This window comes from Diplotaxodon limnothrissa, linkage group LG12, assembly GCF_057381915.1.
Source record: "Diplotaxodon limnothrissa isolate DT_005_m linkage group LG12, D_limnothrissa_male_GT1.1, whole genome shotgun sequence".
Lineage (NCBI taxonomy): Eukaryota > Metazoa > Chordata > Actinopteri > Cichliformes > Cichlidae > Diplotaxodon > Diplotaxodon limnothrissa.
The window spans coordinates 13,424,705-13,444,417 of NC_140607.1; the positions used below are offsets into that span (position 1 = coordinate 13,424,705).

The following is a 19,713-nucleotide window of genomic DNA, read 5'->3' on the forward strand; positions in this document are numbered from 1 at the left end:
GTCTAACAAGTTCTTTTGTTGTGTTCAAGCTGTGCCAAAGATAATGGGCGTGACTGGTCACGACAACACAGTAAACATGGCTGCAGAGGTGGGGGCAGAGGTTGTTCTCCCGTGTGAGGCTGAAGGGAGTCCTTCTCCGTTAGTCACGTGGAGCCGAAACGGGCATCCCATCCCCCCCGTCACAGCTGGGTAAGAGGAAGCCTTACCTCACCCCGACAATCATGCAGTTAAATGTCTCAAATATAAGCTGACATAATCCAAAAGCACTAACCATACTTTACCTCTGACTTAACTAACACCTGAGTCAGCTTTTACAAAGAGCTCTGGCTGTTGTTCAAAGCTTCTGCTAACATGTCGTAATGCCTCTGGAAGAGCGGCCAGGCAGAGGCAGCAGAGACTAGAGATCTGTGTGTGGGCATCACCAGTTGGCTAAACTGAGGTAAAACATCTGGTCCCACGTGGTTGCCTGATTCCTGGCTTTCATGTGTGGTCACTCTGGGCGCAGACAGGCAGGCAGGCTGCCCCGAGACACGAGCTGGATGGATGACAGGCAGACTCTTTGGGCCAGACACCAGGCCGAATCATTTAGTGCAGATAGAAGAATGACAGAGGGAGTTGAAAGCCGTTGTGACTCAGATACAGTATGGGGGTCAGGAAGAAGGAAACGGTGGGGGGTGGCGTTGGAGGGAGGGGGTGCCAGGAAGAGGGGCGGAAAGTGAACTGACAGTGGAAGAGATACAAGTTGTGTCTGTCTGATGTTCAGATTCCCCGCGGTGTTTCGGCAGTAAAACAACATGCTGACTCTTTACTAGTCCTGTCTGATGAGAATAACACATCCCTGTGAACAAACCCAGCGTCATGCTTTGCATACGCAGGGACCTATGGAAGGAGCGGGCTCTGTAAAGGAACATTAACTCCTTTAAGCTACACTCTGAGGTTCGGAGGAAATAACTGAGGGGTGCTGATTTTTAAAATAACTTAAACAGTGGGAGATGATATTTATCTCATATCCATGTATTCAGACTAGTACCAGGCAGGGAGTTTTTTGTTTTTCTCTTTCCTTTTTTCAATACTGAGTCAGAAGATTTGGTCACAGGAGACCTGATCCTGATGAGGCCAATTTGTCCCAGTTAGTCTTTGGCCAGTCGCACTGTGTACACAGATGACACCAATGTGGGGAGTGATGGATGAGCGAGAGGGGCTGTTCATGTCATGCGGAGCAGCACCGCTGTAGCCTGAGCTCACATTAACCACTGCAGAGGCCGCCTTTCAGTTTTCGAGCTGGATGCTGTCGTCTCTCCTACGGCTGTTTGGGGAGGTGGGGGGGTGGGTGAAAGACATTACACCATATGTGCGTCTAAAATACAGAGCTCTTTGTGCTTCTAGCTCGTTTCCACTTAGACAGGCGTGTTATTGTTAGAATTTGGTTGCTTAGCAGACACACTTATCAAAGATAAATCGCAGAGGTGTGTTTACATTGCTGTATATTATACATTTGTACAGCTGGATAGCTTCTGTAGCATTTCAGGTTACCACACCCTCCTTTAAAGTTGCTGACCCACAGCAAGCAAGGCCTGACTTTGGAGCTGAGGTTGTGTACTGGAGTGTATGTGATGACCACCATCTGTCCACTTGTTTGACTTTGACAAACATCAAAAAAAACAAATGGCAAGTTGGGCCAAAACGTTGCTTTGAACTTAGTTGGTCCCAGGAAGGATGACGCTTTGACTTTGGAGACCTGTGCGACCTTTCATTCGAGCTCCACCATTAAGTCAACCTTTTGATTTTCACTTTATCTTTATTTCCTGACCCCGCGGTCGTAAACGCACAATAGCTGCACACGCAAACAGAAAAATCCGCATTGATCTTTTTGAACCTACAACCTTTCCCATGGTGATATTATCAGGTCAAACACTGCTGACCCTTTCACATTGTAATTATCCCAGACAATCGTACTTAGCTCTGGATGAGGTCCAGACTCCGGCTATTGCTTGCTCTTTATGAACTCTAACCCTCACACATTTTCTTTTTCCATTTCAACAAAACAACATAATTGAATAAGGACCACTAAGTGTTTGACAGCATAATTCAATTTATGTATACCTGTCAAATGCTCTGATACTTGTTGTACAACCCAAATACCAAAAAAAAAAAAAAAGTTTGGACGCTGTATAAAATGTCAACCAGAACGTAATGATTTGCGTCTCTCATAAGCCCACATTTTATTTACAATACAGCACAGAAAAGATATTAAATGTTTAAACTCTGAAAAAATATGAGCTAATTCTGAATTTGATGGCAGCAACAAATCTAGAAAAATTGGGGCAGGGCCATGTTTACTACTGTGTAGCATTCCCTCTTCTTTTAACAGCAGTCCATAAACATCTGGGAGCTGAAGAGACCAGCTGTGGGACTTCTTGGAATGTTGTCCCGTTCTTATGTGATATAGGATTCTAGCTGCTCAGCAGTCCTAGATCTTCTTTGTCATGTTTTTCACTTCATGATGCCAGATGTTTCCAGTTGGTAAATGTTTTGAACTGCAGTTCAACACCCAGACTCTTCTGCTATGAAGTCATTGTAATAGATGCAGTGTGCAGTTTAGCATTGTTTTGCTGAAATGTGCAAGACCATCCCTGAAAAAGACATCATCTGGTACAAAGTTTCTCTGGAATCTTTCTAGCTTTGCAGATGTGCAAGCTGCCACTTTTGCTATTGCACCCCCTGCAGGATTTTGAAATGAGTGCTGATAGCAACACAGACGCTCCCTCTCTTCTTTGCTGCAGAGATTTTTGTGTCCATTTTCTCCAAAAAAGAAGTTAAAGTCTTGATTCATCTGAACACTGAACAGTTTTCCACTTTTCCTCAGTCAGCTTTAAAGGAGTTCTGGCCTGCAGGAGGTGGTTTATATGCATGCTTCAAAATATAGGAGATATAGGAGAGAAAAAGAAAACAGACACACCTATTTTATCAGAACACAGTAGCTGTAGATCTTCAGTGACTCATAAAGTTCTGTGTTTTCTCCATGTCTTTGCCCTTGACCCCTAACCACTCCCCAGGTTCACTGTTTTGCCTTCAGGCTCTCTGAAGATCACTGATGTGCGCCTGATTGATAGTAAACTGTACACCTGCACTGCAGAAAACCCAGCAGGCAACGCGTCCCTAAGCTACAATTTACACATTCAAGGTAACTCCACAGGGTTTCAGTAAAAGTTGAAGTTTATGGAAACTTGTTTGTTCAGCCAATATCTTTAAGTCTCTGTGTGAATATATCACTTATATGTGAGACGTGTGTATGAATACAGTTCCAAATATTTTTGCACATAGATTTTTGCTACTTTAAAGCCATTTACCATGACATACTCAAGTTACAGTTTTATGATGGGCTTAAAGCTGCTGTCGAGCTTCAATATTGCATTAACAGCTGGGGAATTTCATTCATTTTTATGCACAGTTCTCTATGTTTTTTTTCATTTCAGGTTTGAGAGTTGATGCGAAATCAGTTGGTTATCGGTAGTTGTGGGCCATCCCTTTGTTATTTCTTCATAAATTTAGCAGGAAAAGGGAACTGGAGATTATTCAAAGCTACAGCATGGACAGCCTGTAACTTTAATGTGATAAAGTTTGTGTCAATGTTCAAAACTATGTGCATCTAATATTTAGGATATTTGTTTTGTCCTCAGCTAAACCCAGGATTCTGCCAGCACCCTCCCTCCTGAAAGCCCTGCTCGGCCAAACAGTGACTCTGCCATGTATAGCGCAGGGAGAGCCGAGCCCTGAGATCAGCTGGTTTCGCAATGGATCACCTGTTGGGGACAAGAATGTTACACCCCTGAGGATCCAGCAGGTCAGCCACGCCGACCAGGCCGCCTACCGGTGTGTGGCCTCGAACAGTGCAGGACAGGAGACCTTGGAGATCAAGCTGGAAATTCTTGGTGAATGTCACGAGTTCAATTCCTCAGACCTGCTTGTTCACTTGCAGAACTATTAAATTGTGACTCATGGTTGTTTTCTATGATATATCTGAACAACTATTCACTATCACTGGTCATATGAAGGTTCACTAATGATGCATCTGTTTTCGGCCCTCTCAGCGTTTAGAGGCACATTCACTTTAGGCGCACATTGACCGTACAAACTGGCAAACAGTGAGCTATTTGACCTTCTGATAAACATTCACAAAGGGAGATGACTTCGGGTTAAGAACTCAGAGTCGTGTCCATTTGTACTGAATCAAGCTTTCTTGTTGTTATTTACGTGATATATAAATAATATTATTCTTCCCGATCAGTCCCCTTTTATATTTCCATGCCCTTGTTCCTCTCTGACACATGCTCTTACTCATCTGCAGTCTGCCTTTGATGCTTTCCCAGCTTCCCTACTTAATCATTTACTCATTTTCAACATCAAGGGGATCAAGCGCACAGGGACATTCTAACCTCTCCTAAACCAAAACTCATCTTTTAAAAGCAAAAAACTGGATTTTCCCATTCTTCTTACAGATGTTCAGGCTTTAACAGCTGTTGTTTCTTTTTGCAGCAACCCCTGTAATTGCTTTGATTCTCTCTATTTCACGCTTGACTTGTTGGTTTCAGTTTGACTTACATGTGCCGTTTGTGTGGTCCTGTCACTTTGTGTGGCATTTTTTGGGGTCTCTCTCTTAAAAAAATGATCTCGATCTCAATATGACTGTCTGATTTAAGAGATAAGAAAAAGAAGTCAGCCTGGCTCAGGCTGTCAAAGCATGATGCACGCTCTGGTCATTGGGGAGAATCTGTTCGGTTTTTCAAATCATGTTTAGATCCTATTGAGGCTTCTTCTTACTCCGAAACCTAAAACTAATTGTCATTGCACCTCTTATTTATTAGCTGCCCTTGCACTTTGAACTAGCACTTAACATATTTTTCTGTACTCACAGAGGCCCCGACCTTTGCCGAACCTGGAGATGTTATCATGGAGAAAGTGGCAAACAGCAAGGTCATCATCCCTTGCCCCGCTAAAGGTATGGAATGATTCACAGATGAGTCAGCGTGGACACACTGAAAAGGTGTAATTCAAGTTTTAGGGAGCCTAAAACTGAACTCTGTCATCTTTCAGTTTGTTTCTGCAACACAGAAAGGAGAAAAAAAAGAGAGAAATCAATGTTATATGTAGGACAGTGATGTGTTTTTGTGCGCAATCAAAAGAATGTTTCACTGTCACCACAGACTCCTAGTTGCCATCTTAAAAGGAGAAACTTCTTTTCACTGCAGCACCCGGAGGCATGCCATTGTCTCTATTTCCTAACATCCATTTGCGAACGAGAGACATTCTGTAGGGATGTGGAGGACCTGCTGTTTTATCAAAACGCAGCAAGCGTCGGTGTCGCGTCTCCGTCTGGACTGATGGCTACTCAGTGGCAGCCCGCACAAACAGGTATTGTTTGTGTGGAGCTGTGTCATGGTAACCAGCTCAATGAGAGGAGGTGAGCACTGTGTATAATGTGGAGCAACAGCTGGAACATCAGTCTGCCTCCTGCCTCTGTGAGCCACATCTGCTTTCCTGTGTGTCGGGCCTGCTGGGAGCGGAATCCTAATTACAGGCTGCTTCTGGCAGATAAAGGACAGAGATGTCTGAGGTGCGCCGTGAAGCACAGGAAGAGAAAGACGAAGCCTCGCTGGCCTCACCTTTCTTCTGAGTCATACGGAAGGGTTGACAGTACCAAGCACAGAAATACAGAAATGCTTGATGCTCTTGACGGGCCGGAGAGGCAGTCAGCCTGCAGCACCAAACGAGGATCCCCACTTTCTTTGGTCCTTTTGTTTTCTTTGAGATCTATCTGCACGAGGGGAAACAAGCACAGTCTCTGCCAGAAGGAAATTATTAATTCACCAACAAGCACATTGCATTTGATAGAGGTAATTATTGGAGAAACACATGGAAGAGATAATCTCAGACTTCGTCAGCCCCGGTAAATAAATTCAGAGCCTGCTAATGAGATCTGTTAACATCTAAAACACAACATCTGTATGCATTTCCCGCAGCAATGAGATAATGAATTTGCTTCAGAGCTCCTTAACTGTAAACACGTGTTCTGAGAGGAAACAGACAGTAACGTCACCTTTGGTTGTGCTGCGTCTTCTCCTGCTTTTTGGGGGATGGAGAAGGAAGGGTGCTGCGGTTGATTTTTCAAGTGGTGTTTGTATATGTGTCACCTCTGTAAATCGAGGGAGTGTGGCTCTGTGCTGCTCTGTTAGTCTGTTAGGGAATCTGTTGTGGAGATTTTTGGAGGGTTACAAAGCTTTTTAAATTCTCCACCTTGTCCCTGATCCAGTTTTCTTCTGTCGGGCATTTCTAGCTCTATTTCCACCCAATAATCCACCAAACACATGTGTTTTTAAGGCTCCTGAGGAAACACGCCAGTGCCTTTGAACCACTTGTTCAACCACTATCTTTCTTACAGCTCTTACTCTCTCTACTCACTCTCATCCCAGTGTTTAGCAATAAATCTTTGTCTGCATTTTAAGTATTACATCCTCCGTCACTCCTCTATGCAGTGTTTTACTTTTTTTATGTGACTTTGACCTTGAAATCTTAAGCCTGCAGGCGACAAGGACTCTAACCATTTTGGCATCCACTCCCTGCTGTCCTGCTGTCTGATAAATGTAGAGAGCTGGCTTTTTTGTAGTCTGGGCTGCTTGCCCGTTAAGTTATCCTGCACAGAAGAAGAGAGATGGAAGTAACTCTTCTTTCTGTCCGATATGATCAATAAAGCTCATTTTATCCTCACTCGCTTTTCTTGTCGCTGCACCTGCAGGTTCGCCTAATCCCAAAGTACGCTGGTTCAAGAATGGCCTGGAGATACACCCCGAACAACCCGACTTTTCCGTGGCGAGGGATGGAGCTCTTGTAATTAGCGCAGCGTCTGCCAGCCACAGTGGGGACTTCAAGTGTGTGGCAGTTAATGAGGCAGGCTCTGTGGAGAGAAAGACCAGGCTAAAAGTGAATGGTGAGAACTTATCTCATGGCTGTTTTCCTGCTGTTAAAAGTATATTTTACACATAACGATGGTCCATAAACCTTTCTTTCTGTGCTGTCTTAGTTCCCCCTGAAATTCAAGATAATGGCCAACCGCTGAACCTCACTGTCACCTTGAAGCAGCCTCTCACGCTGGGATGTGACGCCTTTGGGATCCCCTCTCCAACAATCACCTGGACTAAAGATGGCAAAGCTGTGAGTGTGTCATCCTGGATTCCCATTTACAGAAAAATCTAAAAGCCAGGTTACATGTTTTTACTGTAAATGCTATCTTGTCGATCTCTAGCGGTACAATGCCACCAAGTGGCAATTATTTCAATAACATTTAAACAGTGTGGATGCACTCAAGCTGATTTCTGTGTGTGCAGGTGGACAACCCTGGGGTGTATCTTGAGAATGGAAATAGGCTGCTCAGAATCTACAGAGTTCAGCCTGAACATGCAGGACAGTTTGTCTGCACAGCTCAAAACTCAGCTGGAGAGACCCAAAGACAATATAACATAGTGGTGCAAGGTGAGCTCATTATAAACCTGCTTTCACATGGATATTTAAGAGGAAGGTATAAGGCAGCAAGAAAGACCAGTTTGGGGATCTGTGATAAGATACACATTCAGCATTCATTCTTAATGCAAACTAGTCATTGAGCATGTGGTGTTTTTCGCCAGCTCCACCTGTGATCTCAGGAACGTCTCGAATGCAGGAGTTAACTGTGGTACTGGGCCAGGAGGTGGAGTTTCAGTGTCGGGTTAGTGGAAAACCAGCGCCAAGAGTGGAATGGAGCCGCGACGGAGAGTAAGAATCTCTTTTATCGACGTGACATTCAGCAGCGTACACAGGATGCAGGATTCACTGAATTGATTCGATCATCCTTTCCGTTCTTTCTCCAGGGTTCTGTCCCGCGATGGAGACCCTCATGTGGAGTTTCTGGAAGATGGCCAGGTGCTGAAGGTGAAGTCAGTAAGGCCGAGAGACCAGGGTCTTTACCGGTGTCTGGCCAGTAACGACGCAGGAACTCAGATGCGCCAATTTAGACTCAACGTCCAAGGTTGTTTTGAACATTTTTTTTAACAAAATGTAAACCTCCAACTACACTCACCTGAATTTAACAGCAGTTATTGATTTAACACCTATGAAAAAAACAAAGCAAAAAACAAAACAGTTGTATAGATTCAGGATATTACTCTGACATTTTTCCCTAAATTGCTGCTGTTATGGCAACACTCTGAGAAAGAGAATTGCGAGGCATCATATATAATTCATGTGAATGCCCAGCCTCTATAGTAACATAAGTTAACATTGTATTTAGCCATGTGGTCGATGTGCACATATTGAATTCTCTTTAAGGGGACATTTCTCTGTCAGGTGCAGTAATAGAGTACCACACGCTGCATTTCTTTTTTAGAAGGTTTCCTACACAAAAGCAAAGCATTCGCCTGTTGCTCTGGTTATTCTGTACTGTGTGCCAGTAAAAAATGATTTGGCTGTTAAAAATAAACGTGTTCTCTGTTTTTTACTCCAGCCCCTCCCACTATTAAGGGGACTACTGAGACATCAGAGGTGTCAGTGGTGCTGGGTTTCCCTGCAATCCTCCCCTGCAACGTCGAGGGCTTCCCCACACCCAGCATCACCTGGCTCAAGGACAATCACCCCATCGTATCCACTCCCCAGCTGACATACACCCGCGGTGGGCTGGCCCTGCGGCTGGGTTCGGCACAGGGAGACAGCAGCGGCCTCTACACTTGCAGGGCTACAAATCCAGCTGGCACTGCCATCAAGCACTATTCACTCAGTGTTCTGGGTAAGAGACATGTGCATCTCTAACAAGGTGAAAAATAAAAGAGGGATTTGATTTTTAATGTTTTCATCTCTTTAGTCCCACCGCAGATAGAAGGAGACTCTACCTCCCTAACGTTTGGTGGTCAGGAACAGAAAGTGCGGATCAACGGGAGCTTAACTCTGTCCTGCCTCGCCAAAGGTTTCCCCGAGCCCAAAGTCCAGTGGTTCAAAGACGGACAGGTCCGTGTGTGTCACCGTTAAAAGCTATGCTTCCTAAAATCAAAATGTGTTTTCAATGGAACAAGTTCTAACCTCTGCCAGCCTCTATTGGCAACTGGTATGAATTACAGCAACCCTCTTGCACAACCCACCTCCACTCGCCTTATTTAGTGTGATGAGTAAGCCAGTTAATTATAGACATAGAGGAAGAATCCAGTGATTAAACCTCAAGACATAAAACACTGTGCGATTTCTTTTTTTGTTTTTTTCGTGACCTACTGTGTTTTGATGTACTGTGTCCTTTATTCTGTTCAGAATGCAAGTGCACGTGTATGAATATTCTGCAGGGCCTACAATATGAGAAGCAGGAATTGGATTAAAGATGATGTAAAATATGATTTTCTTTCTGAGTGTGGGTAGAAGCTCTGTATGTCTTGGGTGTTTTAAAGCCACATTTAAAGATCTGCTAAATATTTTCTTGACACAGTAGTTCAAAGAGGCAACAAATCTTAAGGAGGCTCCATCGAGCTTAAAGAGCACTTTTGAACAAAGTATCAGAGACAGTCTGTTTTATTTATTCATCAACCCACAGATTCCTGCGAGCAATACTTCACATTAACTGTGTATTTTCTTTGTGTTTTAGCTGCTGACTGGAAACATCCATGCTGGCATTAAAGAGAGCAGCCACTTCCTTCACATAGAGAATGCCATGCTGTCCCATGAGGGTCAGTACACCTGTGTGGTCACCAACTCTGCAGGAGAGGACAAGAGACACTTTCGTGTAACTATTCAAGGTGTGTTCGGTTAATTCAGTGTATAGCAGCTAGAAAAACACTTCATTTTAAAACCTTTGTATAGAAAGCAATCTGGCTCTAATGTGCCGCTGTCTCTTTAGTCCCTCCGATTTTCCACCGGGTGAATAACAGGGAAGCATCCTGGGGTTTGGGACACGAAGACGACCTTAATGATGAGAACGTGGTGGAGAAGCGGGAAGTTGTGCTAGGCCATCAAATCAGCCTGTCCTGTGAGAGCAATGCCATTCCCCCTCCCAAGCTCAGCTGGTATAAAGACGGCAAAAAGTTAACCTCTGCAGATGGAGTGGTGCTTCTTCCAGGTCAGGGAAAACTCTGTAAAACCTCATGTAAAACCACTAGTGCAGTTGTTATATGTAACTGAGGAGTCATTTTTAATGTATGACAGGGGGACAAGTGCTACAAATTGCCCGAGTGCAGAAGGAGGATGCTGGAAGGTATACGTGTCAGGCTGTTAATGAGGCAGGGGAGGATCGCATGCACTTTGATCTGGAGATTCTAGGTAAGTGAGTACATATACCTAAGTTAGATGTAATTAAAATGTTTGCATAATAAAATCTGTGATTATAGAGATGTAACTTAATAATTTCAGTTGTGTTTAACTTCCATAGTCCCTCCTGTTATTACTGGAGCATCAAAGGAGTTTATGGAGGAGATAGGAGCAGTGGTTAACAGCACCGTGGTTCTACACTGTGACGTGATTGGACATCCAGCTCCAGTCGTCTCCTGGCTGAGAGAAGGGCAGCCGGTGCACATGGACTCACAGCACCACATCAGTGAGGATGGGACTCAGCTTCAAGTTAGTTATCTCTGACCTTTGTGCACCGTTGCCAGCAAATAGACAGATCCAACCGTAACGTTCTATAGTGAAGAATAACGCTTGTGTCCTAACTTACAGCTTCTCAGTGTCCAGGTTTCAGACATGGCTGGGTATTCGTGTGTAGCGGAGAACAAGGTCGGAACAATTGAGAAGCTCTTCAGTCTGACAGTGCAAGGTAAACCCCCCCCCCCAAAAAACCCCCAAAAAAGTCTTTACTGTGATATGCAACTCTCTTCTCTTTTTGCAGTCCCTCCTAGAATAACAGGCCCTAAAGAGGAGGAGGTTAGTGTGACTGAGGGCCACATGGTGTCTTTGCTGTGTGACGTCCAAGCATACCCTCCTCCAGAGATTACCTGGACCAAAGATGGACAAGTCCTCCATTTCAGCACCAGCATTCACATTCTGCCAGGTTAGCCTCTGGGCCATCTTCAATACCCAAATCCTTCAATCAGAAGCATTATATTGGGTAGAATCTAATTCTTGCACTGATATTTCATATCATTATTTGATATATTGCCTATATATATATGTAATAGGTGGCCAGATGCTACAGTTGCCCCGGGCCAGACTAGAAGATGCAGGGCAATATGTTTGCACAGCCACCAACTCAGCAGGGCAGGACCAGAAGAGTATTCTCCTCAGTGTTTATGGTGAGCAAACACACTGTGACCCATCTGCACAATTCAGCCACATATACAGATGATCAAATCCCAAAACACTGCCTGGCAAAAAAAATCTGTTTATCTCAAGCCAGCTGTGACTGAGAAGAGTTCAGGAGTGACTCATTCGAATTCTGAATGAATCAAACTGAGATCATGTCCTCTCTAAATGTGCAAACCAACAGTCGTGCCCACCCTGAAGCCCCGGCACGATGCTGAGTCAGACTCGGTGACCCCTCAGGTTGGCTCCTCAGTCACCTTGCGATGCGAAGCCCACGGCTTCCCCGAGCCTGAAGTCACGTGGTACAAGAATGGGCTCCAGTTGGCTGCAGGGAACGGACTAAAGATGGATCAGTACCAGCTGGAGATAATAGGAGTCCAGGTCAGACTCATCAGACATTTTTTATGACTGCAAACAAAACATAAAAAAGGATTTTAAGGGGTTTTCAACAGCGTGCTGATGTGTAATGTATACATATTTTCACTGCACTCACTGTTCCTTTATCTGGTGCATTTAAAACCCCTGAGATAATTCTGACTAATTCTAACAGGCTCGAGCTGAGATCACCCATCTGAAAGCATTTGAAGCCGGTGTTCCAAAAAAAAAAAAAAAATCATGAATCCCTTTGGATTATAACTTGTAAAGAAAACACAACTCACAATTTTTTCCTTTGTGGTTACTAGATGGGAGATAGTGGCACGTACACTTGCAAAGTGTCCAATGTGGCTGGACAGGCGGACAGAACCTTTAGGCTGACGGTTCATGGTAAAAATCACTCTGTAGCATTTTGGAACAAAATCGCTATAGACAAATGTCTTTAATGGACTAAATTCTCATAAATATATATTGACAGTTCCACCTGTCCTGGATGGACCTCTTCGAGAGTCTCTAAATTATAGCCTGGGCTCCCACGTGGCTCTGCTGTGTGAGGCCACAGGCGTACCCGTTCCCAGCATCTCTTGGCTTAAAGATGGAACTCCTATTGGTAAGTGGGAGGGAGTGACATGGAAATGTGGAGAAATGCAGACTTGCCAAAGGGTGTCACAGCTAGATTAAGTGGATCTGTGTGGTTTCCAGAAAGCAGCCTGCAGTGGCAGTGGTCTGTTCGAGGCACCAGGCTGGAGCTGGGGCCTCTCAGCCTGTCTCATGCCGGAACATACACGTGTGTGGCCAAGAACAGCGAGGGAGAAACACGAAAAGAGTACACAGTCACCGTGCAGGGTAACGAGGTTTCTTAAAGCATGTGTTATGAGAGAAATGATTTCAAAAGGTGTTTAACAGTAATCTCTGCCCTACTCAGTCTCCCCAACCATCCTGGACTCTGACCTCCCATCTGAAGTGAGTGCACCCAGAGGAGAGGAGCTGACCCTGGAGTGCAGAGCAAATGGAATCCCCACACCTCGCCTCAGCTGGCTGAAAGATGGAGTGACTCTGGAGGGATCGGATGCCCGTCACATTGCGTAAGTCATTCTCAGGCCCCGCTCTGTCAAGTGTGAAGTAATCATAACAATGGTAAATATTTGAATCGATGAACAGCCTTCATTAAGGGAATGATGTGCACGACGAACAAATGGTTTATAGTGTCTTGCCCAGTTAGATCATGAAAAACTGTAAAAGCAGCTGCTTCACAGCTGTTCGCCAGCTTATGTGGTCATCAGACAGTAAGCGACTGTGTTTATGTATCTGCATGCGACTGTGAGAAAACTGTGGGATGTGGGTGATAATGAAAGAATTACACCGAGGTTCAGATGTGGACAAATAATAGAGAAAAATGGATGTGAAAACAAAGCGTGCTTGTTCTCTGGCAGCGTGACATCTGATGGCAGCACACTGACTTTGCTGCGCCTGAGTCCTGAGGATTCTGGGACGTACACCTGCCTGGCTGTGAATTCGGCCGGCCAGGAGAGCAAAATCTACACCGTCTTTACTCTAGGTTGGTTTTTCACCCCTTAGCTTTGTTTATCTGCGTTAAGTTTCTGAGCGATTTCTTCACAGTCTATTTCATCTGTGGCAGTACCGCCATCTATTTCTGGTGAGACCACCATCCCCAAAGAGGTGCAGGTCACGCAGGACAGCGCTGTGACGCTAGAGTGTCAGGCAGCAGGAAACCCCCCGCCTCAGATCAGCTGGCTGAAGAATGGGCATCCGCTGCTCCTCAGTCACCGCGCTCGCCTCCTCTCCGGTGACTCTTTGCTGAGGTCAGTTAAGATGATTACAGACTGTGTTGTAAAAAGATTACAGGTTGGTGGATGAGGTCATTCTAAATGTTCTCTTTCTTCATTAAAAAAAAAAGGATTTCTCCTGTGCAGCTGTCTGATTCTGGAGTTTACACGTGTGTGGCACGCAGTCAAGCTGGTCTTGCAGAGCTCAGCTATAATGTCCAAGTCCAAGGTACAATCCCAACAGTAGATAACATGAAAACAGAACATGCTGGGTCGGTGGGGTTTCACACTCTGTGTTTATGGTCTGCAGTGCCCCCTGGTGTGAATCACGTCGAACCGGTGGAGCCAGTTTCAGTAATCCAGGGATCCTTGGTGACTTTATCCTGTGAAGCACGTGGCGTCCCCCCTCCGACGCTAACGTGGATGAAAGATGGACAGCCGCTGTCCCTTCACCGCAACCTGCTGCTGGATGGACAGGAGACAAGACTGCAGCTTCCTGACGTGGCCCCCTCAGATGCGGGCTTTTACAGCTGCGTGGCTAGTAACCAGGCTGGAAGCAGTACCAAGAGCTTCAACCTCACCGTGCTTGGTACGATCACCCTCTTTTTATTTATTTATATCTGCAATAAAGAAAAAGAACATAAGCTAACACATTTTGCTTTCTAATGCAGAGCCTCCAAAGATAGTCAGCTCCGACTCACCAGAAGAGCTGACCATAGCAGTTAACAGTCCACTTGAGCTGGAGTGCTCTGCTGTGGGAGTCCCACCTCCTACCCTCAGCTGGCTCAAGGATGGTCGGCCCGTGGAGAGATCTGATATCGTTCAGCAGGACGGAAACTTTATCAGGATTAGCAAAGTTCAGGTATAAATTACTGACTGTGCGAGCACATGTTCTCCTGAGATTGGCAATTTAAGGTGTAAAACTTTATTTAAGACAATGTATGTCGCTAAGACTTTTTCTAAGCAATCACTCCTGTTAAAAAACAAACAGAAAAACATACCCACTCTTTTTAAACCTTAGTCGTCACTTTAGTTGAGTGTAAATTTTCAAATAAAGCATTGTCATGCAAGAACCACTCAAGCTGATTGATATTGTCTCTTTAAAGGTCGAGGATGCAGGTCTGTACACCTGCTTGGCCAGCAGCCTAGCCGGAGAGGATGGAAAAAACCACTGGGTCCGGGTCCAAGGTGACACAAGCTGTTCTTGGATATTATTCAGCATGGAAGAAATATGTCATGCCCCCCTTTTCCCTTAACTTCCTCCTCTCTTTGCACCTGGTACTGCATGAATAAAGCTCTGTGTGCGATCAGGAATAAAAGTCTGGATTTTTACACAAGTGAAAAACAGACTTGCGCTGCTTGTATATCGGTCTCGCTGTTTTGCACGCAATATGACATGCATGCAGCGCAGGGTGCATTTTCTTGGGTTTTTATTGATGGCCTGACTTTAATTTATGAGTGTGCACTACTCATCATTTATTCCACTTGTTAATATTTGAGTAAAATGATGCTTCTATAAATATAATCATACACAATGCAGTTAAGACCTGCCAGACTGCTTAGATCAGTGTTTTCCCAAATTCATGGTGTTTCTTTTCCCCATTCCTATAATTAAGACTCTTCTAGAAGATTCAAAACTGTGTGGCACACATTTTTATAGCACTTTTTTTAGTAATGTCTTTTTTTAAGTGAAAACACATGCTTTTTATACCTGTCCCCGATCTACATTCTGACTTCATCTGTTCCACACGGCCTCATAACTTTACCAAGCTCTTCCTGAAGGAGCACTTCAGGCTCACAGCACTTTTTTTTCTTTTACTTTCCTTTTGTTGCTGTTATTGTGGATCACATAAATCTTAATGGTCAGTGGTTGTGTTGCAGTACCACCAACGCTCCTTGGCTCCGGTGATGTGAGGACATTGACAGTGCCGGTTAACGGTCACCTCACTCTGGAGTGCCTGGCTGACAGCGACCCTCCTCCACACATAGAGTGGTACAAGGGTGAAACCAAACTGCAGGTGCAGAATGTGAACTCAAATAAGTCATCCACTATTAAAAGTATTGATCTCCTCTTTGACTTGCGTATTCTATCTTTCCTTTCCTTCTGTTGTATCAGCTGGGTGGTCGTATCCAGCAGCTGGCAGGGGGTCAGTACCTGGAGATACAGGAAGTCAGGTCTGAGGATAGCGGCCAGTATAGCTGTGTGGTTACCAACATAGCTGGAAGCAGCAGTCTCTTCTTCACTGTGGAAATTCTCTGTAAGCATACTTGTCATATCTTGTTTTTAAACTGTTGAACTTTTGAACCGTAGACATAAACACATGACAACCAAATATTTAACTCAGCAAGTTGCCAGTTACTGCAGTTAGTAACCAGTCCAAGTTATCAAGGAGAGAGTGAAAGACCAAAGTATACTCCATTCTTTGGAGTCATGCCAAACACTGCAGACAATGGAGCTGCTTCTAAAAATGTTTTGCAGTAAAAGTGTTAGTGAGCTATGAATGAATGGCACACTGAGCTGCTATTTATCAAGGGGTTGCCACAGTGAATACATCTGGATGCTTTGACTTGCCACAGATGAAAAAACCCCCAAACAGTGGATGACCTTTGTGGTGTAACCCTCTAATTCAGGGGTCCCCAATCCCAGTCCACGAGGGCTGGTGTCCCTGCAGGTTTTAGATGTGTCCTTGATCCATCACAGCTGATTTAAATGGATACATTACCTTCTCAACATGTCTTGAAGTTCTTCAGAGGCCTGGTATTGAACTAATCATGTGATTCAGGTGTGTTGACCCAGGGTGAGATCTAAAACCTGCAGGGACAACGGCCCTTGTGGACTGGGATTGGGGACCCCTGCTCTAATTGATCCAGTCTTGGAATAAGACAAATGCAAGTACGATACCTCGTGAGCCCCTGAGGCTGGGTTTCTGTCGCCTCCTGGTGTCAAACCGGGGACCTACATGTAAGGCAAATGTGTTAACCACTACACCACGGAGCCACTAGTTTCTGAAATGCCTGTTAGAAAAAACAAACAAATGTTTAAAAGAGCTAAAAGAGCTGTCACTTTAATACATTGTCATGACTTATTTTGAACTTACATAAGAAGGTCATAGATACATGCAAAGAGTAGCTAGTTGTAGCTGAGGCTCTGCAGTACAATAGAACAGAAGCCTAATTAATTGTTCGAGGTGGAAATGATCAGACACCCCACAGTATGATATTATCACAGTTCTTCACAATGCAATACTAGTGTGATGTGCTGAGTGCTGAATATTGCACATATATTGTGATTTATCCCCTTTTTCATCTGCTAATCATGTTATCAAAGTTACACTTTTTATCCAATAAGATAAAGTTATCTCAAGTCATTTTTCCTGCTGGATAATGAGGTTGTCAAATATACCAACACTGCTACTGAAACCTGCCATAAATGTTTCTATAAGATGGAGTTAGTCTACTATTATTCTATTTTATTCTACTATACTGTTATATTTACTATTATAGCTGATAATACATCAACTGGGATAACTCTGGGATAAAGATGACATATTTGACCTCAGCAGCATTCCTGCTGTATAGGAATAAAACTAAAATACAACCAACTGGCAGTCCGTTGAGTTGAGTCCCCTTGAGTTTTGCTCATTAACAAAGACTCAGTCAGACTGTTGGCAACCTGTCTGCAACAGACTGCAACTGTTTGCACAAAGTTTGGGCGACATGTGCAATCACTTTGTGAGAAACCAATCAAATCTCTGTGTTGTATTAATTTAGAAAGGTGGTAAGTAACTTTGTACTTGCATGTGATCCAGATTCCTAAATATTTATATGTGTGAGGACTAATAGAGATGAAAGAGAAATTCCCCTGTCGTATTTCAACTTTTAATGCTGCCATTAAAGGTTGACTGTAGGTGGGTAGCTGGAGCAAAGTTCAAGAAGTTTATTTAGGAGGCTGAGTAAAGAATTAGAAGTAACATGTGGTAACATGTAACATCATCATTTGAAGAGAGGCTTAAAAAGAGCCACCTACTCAAGCAAGTTTCAAGGGAAACCACTGTTTGTGCGTTTAGGGTGGTTTTAAGGGAAATAAGTGTTTGGTGTGTCGTTCAACATTCATGTCTGGGGAGAAAAAAAGAGTTTTATATGCTAAACACAACAAGATTCTGTCTCTTTACTTCCAGTACCACCTGTAATAAAGGAGAGCAGCTCAGTGGTGACTGTACATATTGGCCAGGATGCAGTTTTACCCTGTGAAGTCAAAGGCGACTCCTCACCTGTGGTCATGTGGAGGAAAGACGGCTTCCCCGTGCGTCAAGATAACAATAAGTACGTCCTGAGATTTCTCACAGGTGTCTGTAATTGTATACGTCACACTCGACTGTATCTGTCGAACACAGACGCGGTGTATCCCCAACTCATTCATCTTTCGTGCATTTCAGATACACCATATTATCCGAGGGCTCGTTGCGCGTACATGCAGCTCAGCTGAATAACGCTGGTCGCTACTACTGCACCGCGTCCAACCAGGCTGGCTCAGATCACCGAGGAGTGGATCTTCGTGTGTTTGGTAAAGACAGTATAAGCAGTACTTAGCTTATGAAGATTTTGGGGATGCCAGCAGATTCAGTTTTTAGCACAATTTTTTATTGTTATAACAGCTTAGCTGAAGGTCTTCTGTGTCCTTTTAGTGGGTCCCTCAATCAGTCCGGGTCCATTCAACGTGACAGTAACCACTGGTATCAGAGCCCTGCTTAGCTGTGAGGCTGCAGGTATACCTTCTCCTAAAGTATCCTGGAAGAGGAATGGCACTCCCCTGGATATCAGCCAGCAGCCTGGTGCATACAGGTATAGACAAAGCTATGCCTGTATGCTTCAAATACACAATTGGTATGCAGTACAACTCGTACAGCTATAAAAACTTCAAAGCTGATGCAGTTCTGCTTATCTGTTCAGGTTACTGTCCTCAGGGTCTCTGGTTCTTTTGTCCCCAGCCAATGAGGATGAAGGTTATTTTGAGTGCACTGCAGTCAATGATGTTGGAGAGGAGCGCAGAGTCATCGAGGTCATCCTGCAAGGTATTGATTTAAAGTGTTGTGAAAATCAGCCGGCTGTAGAATGCTGTTTCAGATAATTCAGCCCACAAATTTGCTGTTCTCTCCCGTAGTCCCTCCATCTATTGAAGATGATGTTACGGCAGTTAAAGCTGTGAAAATGTCTCCTGTCGTGTTGCCTTGTCACATACAAGGACGCCCAATGCCCACTGTCACCTGGACGAAGGGTGGAGCCAAACTGAGCTCCAGAGGAGGAAGCTACCGCATCCTTCCCACTGGTAAAGCAGCACACCAGTTGCTGTTTCCTTACATTTTCATACATCACGGTCCTCTGTAAACACATGTTCTTTGTACTCACTTTAATGCAGGAGAGTTGGAGATAACTGCTGCTTTGCCCAGTCACACTGGCAAATATACATGCTCAGCCAGAAACCCAGCTGGAGTGGCTCACAAACACATCTCTCTCTCAGTGCATGGTAGGCCTCCAAGGACATATGTTATCTTATTATGTTTATGTTAAAATGTATGAAACCATATGACACTGTGTTCTGTCTTCCACACACAGAGCTGCCAGAGATCAGACCAATGGCAGAAGAGGTACAAGTAGTGCTGAATCACGGGACTCTTCTCCCCTGTGAGGTTCAGGGCTTCCCCAGACCATCCATCACCTGGCAAAGAGAGGGAGTTCCCATAGCAACAGGTAACGGTACAAAAAATATGAGCCAAATCCTTATTTATGAAGAGACAGACAGATGAACATTGCTGTAATTATGCACAGTTTTCATATATTAGAATCCAACACATTTAACAGCAACTAAGTCATACTCCAACAAGAATCTTTTCTTTGTTTTGTTTTAACGTTTTACAGATAAGACAGCAATGTCATCATGCTGTGGGCTTTAATTTGACCTGTCTCATGTGGACCAGTAATTTTCATGTGACTGTGTGTCTAGGTCACAGGCTGGCTGTGCTCCCGAACGGAGCTCTGAAGTTTTCCCGTGTGACGCTTGGTGATGCAGGGACCTATCAGTGCCTGGCAAAGAATGAAGCTGGTGTAGCTGTGGGCCGGACAAAATTAGTCCTTCAAGGTAATGCCGATTTTTTTATCTCACCATGGGAATAACATTATGTAATGTTTCATAATCTTATGAAACATTACATACATTTTAGGAAATTTGCAAATAAATATCTGCTCATCTTAT

At 44.2% G+C, this 19,713-nt stretch overlaps 1 protein-coding gene across 1 annotated transcript in view; it reads left to right on the plus strand.

The window, feature by feature from the left end:
• The window catches only part of hmcn2 (hemicentin 2), a 45,500-nt gene that overhangs the window by 15,592 nt on the left and 10,195 nt on the right, over positions 1–19,713 (plus strand). Inside the window, exons 22-60 of the mRNA XM_085367145.1 lie at positions 30–189; positions 3,057–3,184; positions 3,681–3,932; positions 4,916–4,999; positions 6,794–6,985; positions 7,079–7,209; positions 7,383–7,527; positions 7,680–7,806; positions 7,902–8,059; positions 8,534–8,812; positions 8,888–9,030; positions 9,653–9,803; positions 9,905–10,123; positions 10,210–10,323; positions 10,433–10,620; positions 10,720–10,816; positions 10,889–11,050; positions 11,178–11,291; positions 11,486–11,682; positions 11,985–12,066; positions 12,155–12,286; positions 12,379–12,522; positions 12,602–12,761; positions 13,110–13,234; positions 13,316–13,499; positions 13,595–13,692; positions 13,774–14,052; positions 14,135–14,325; positions 14,570–14,651; positions 15,345–15,481; positions 15,580–15,721; positions 17,642–17,786; positions 17,900–18,027; positions 18,149–18,305; positions 18,414–18,535; positions 18,625–18,789; positions 18,880–18,987; positions 19,077–19,211; positions 19,465–19,599. Coding sequence (XP_085223271.1) covers positions 30–189; positions 3,057–3,184; positions 3,681–3,932; positions 4,916–4,999; positions 6,794–6,985; positions 7,079–7,209; positions 7,383–7,527; positions 7,680–7,806; positions 7,902–8,059; positions 8,534–8,812; positions 8,888–9,030; positions 9,653–9,803; positions 9,905–10,123; positions 10,210–10,323; positions 10,433–10,620; positions 10,720–10,816; positions 10,889–11,050; positions 11,178–11,291; positions 11,486–11,682; positions 11,985–12,066; positions 12,155–12,286; positions 12,379–12,522; positions 12,602–12,761; positions 13,110–13,234; positions 13,316–13,499; positions 13,595–13,692; positions 13,774–14,052; positions 14,135–14,325; positions 14,570–14,651; positions 15,345–15,481; positions 15,580–15,721; positions 17,642–17,786; positions 17,900–18,027; positions 18,149–18,305; positions 18,414–18,535; positions 18,625–18,789; positions 18,880–18,987; positions 19,077–19,211; positions 19,465–19,599 — 5,892 coding nt within the window. The remainder of the gene's footprint in view (positions 1–29; positions 190–3,056; positions 3,185–3,680; positions 3,933–4,915; positions 5,000–6,793; positions 6,986–7,078; positions 7,210–7,382; positions 7,528–7,679; positions 7,807–7,901; positions 8,060–8,533; positions 8,813–8,887; positions 9,031–9,652; positions 9,804–9,904; positions 10,124–10,209; positions 10,324–10,432; positions 10,621–10,719; positions 10,817–10,888; positions 11,051–11,177; positions 11,292–11,485; positions 11,683–11,984; positions 12,067–12,154; positions 12,287–12,378; positions 12,523–12,601; positions 12,762–13,109; positions 13,235–13,315; positions 13,500–13,594; positions 13,693–13,773; positions 14,053–14,134; positions 14,326–14,569; positions 14,652–15,344; positions 15,482–15,579; positions 15,722–17,641; positions 17,787–17,899; positions 18,028–18,148; positions 18,306–18,413; positions 18,536–18,624; positions 18,790–18,879; positions 18,988–19,076; positions 19,212–19,464; positions 19,600–19,713) is intronic.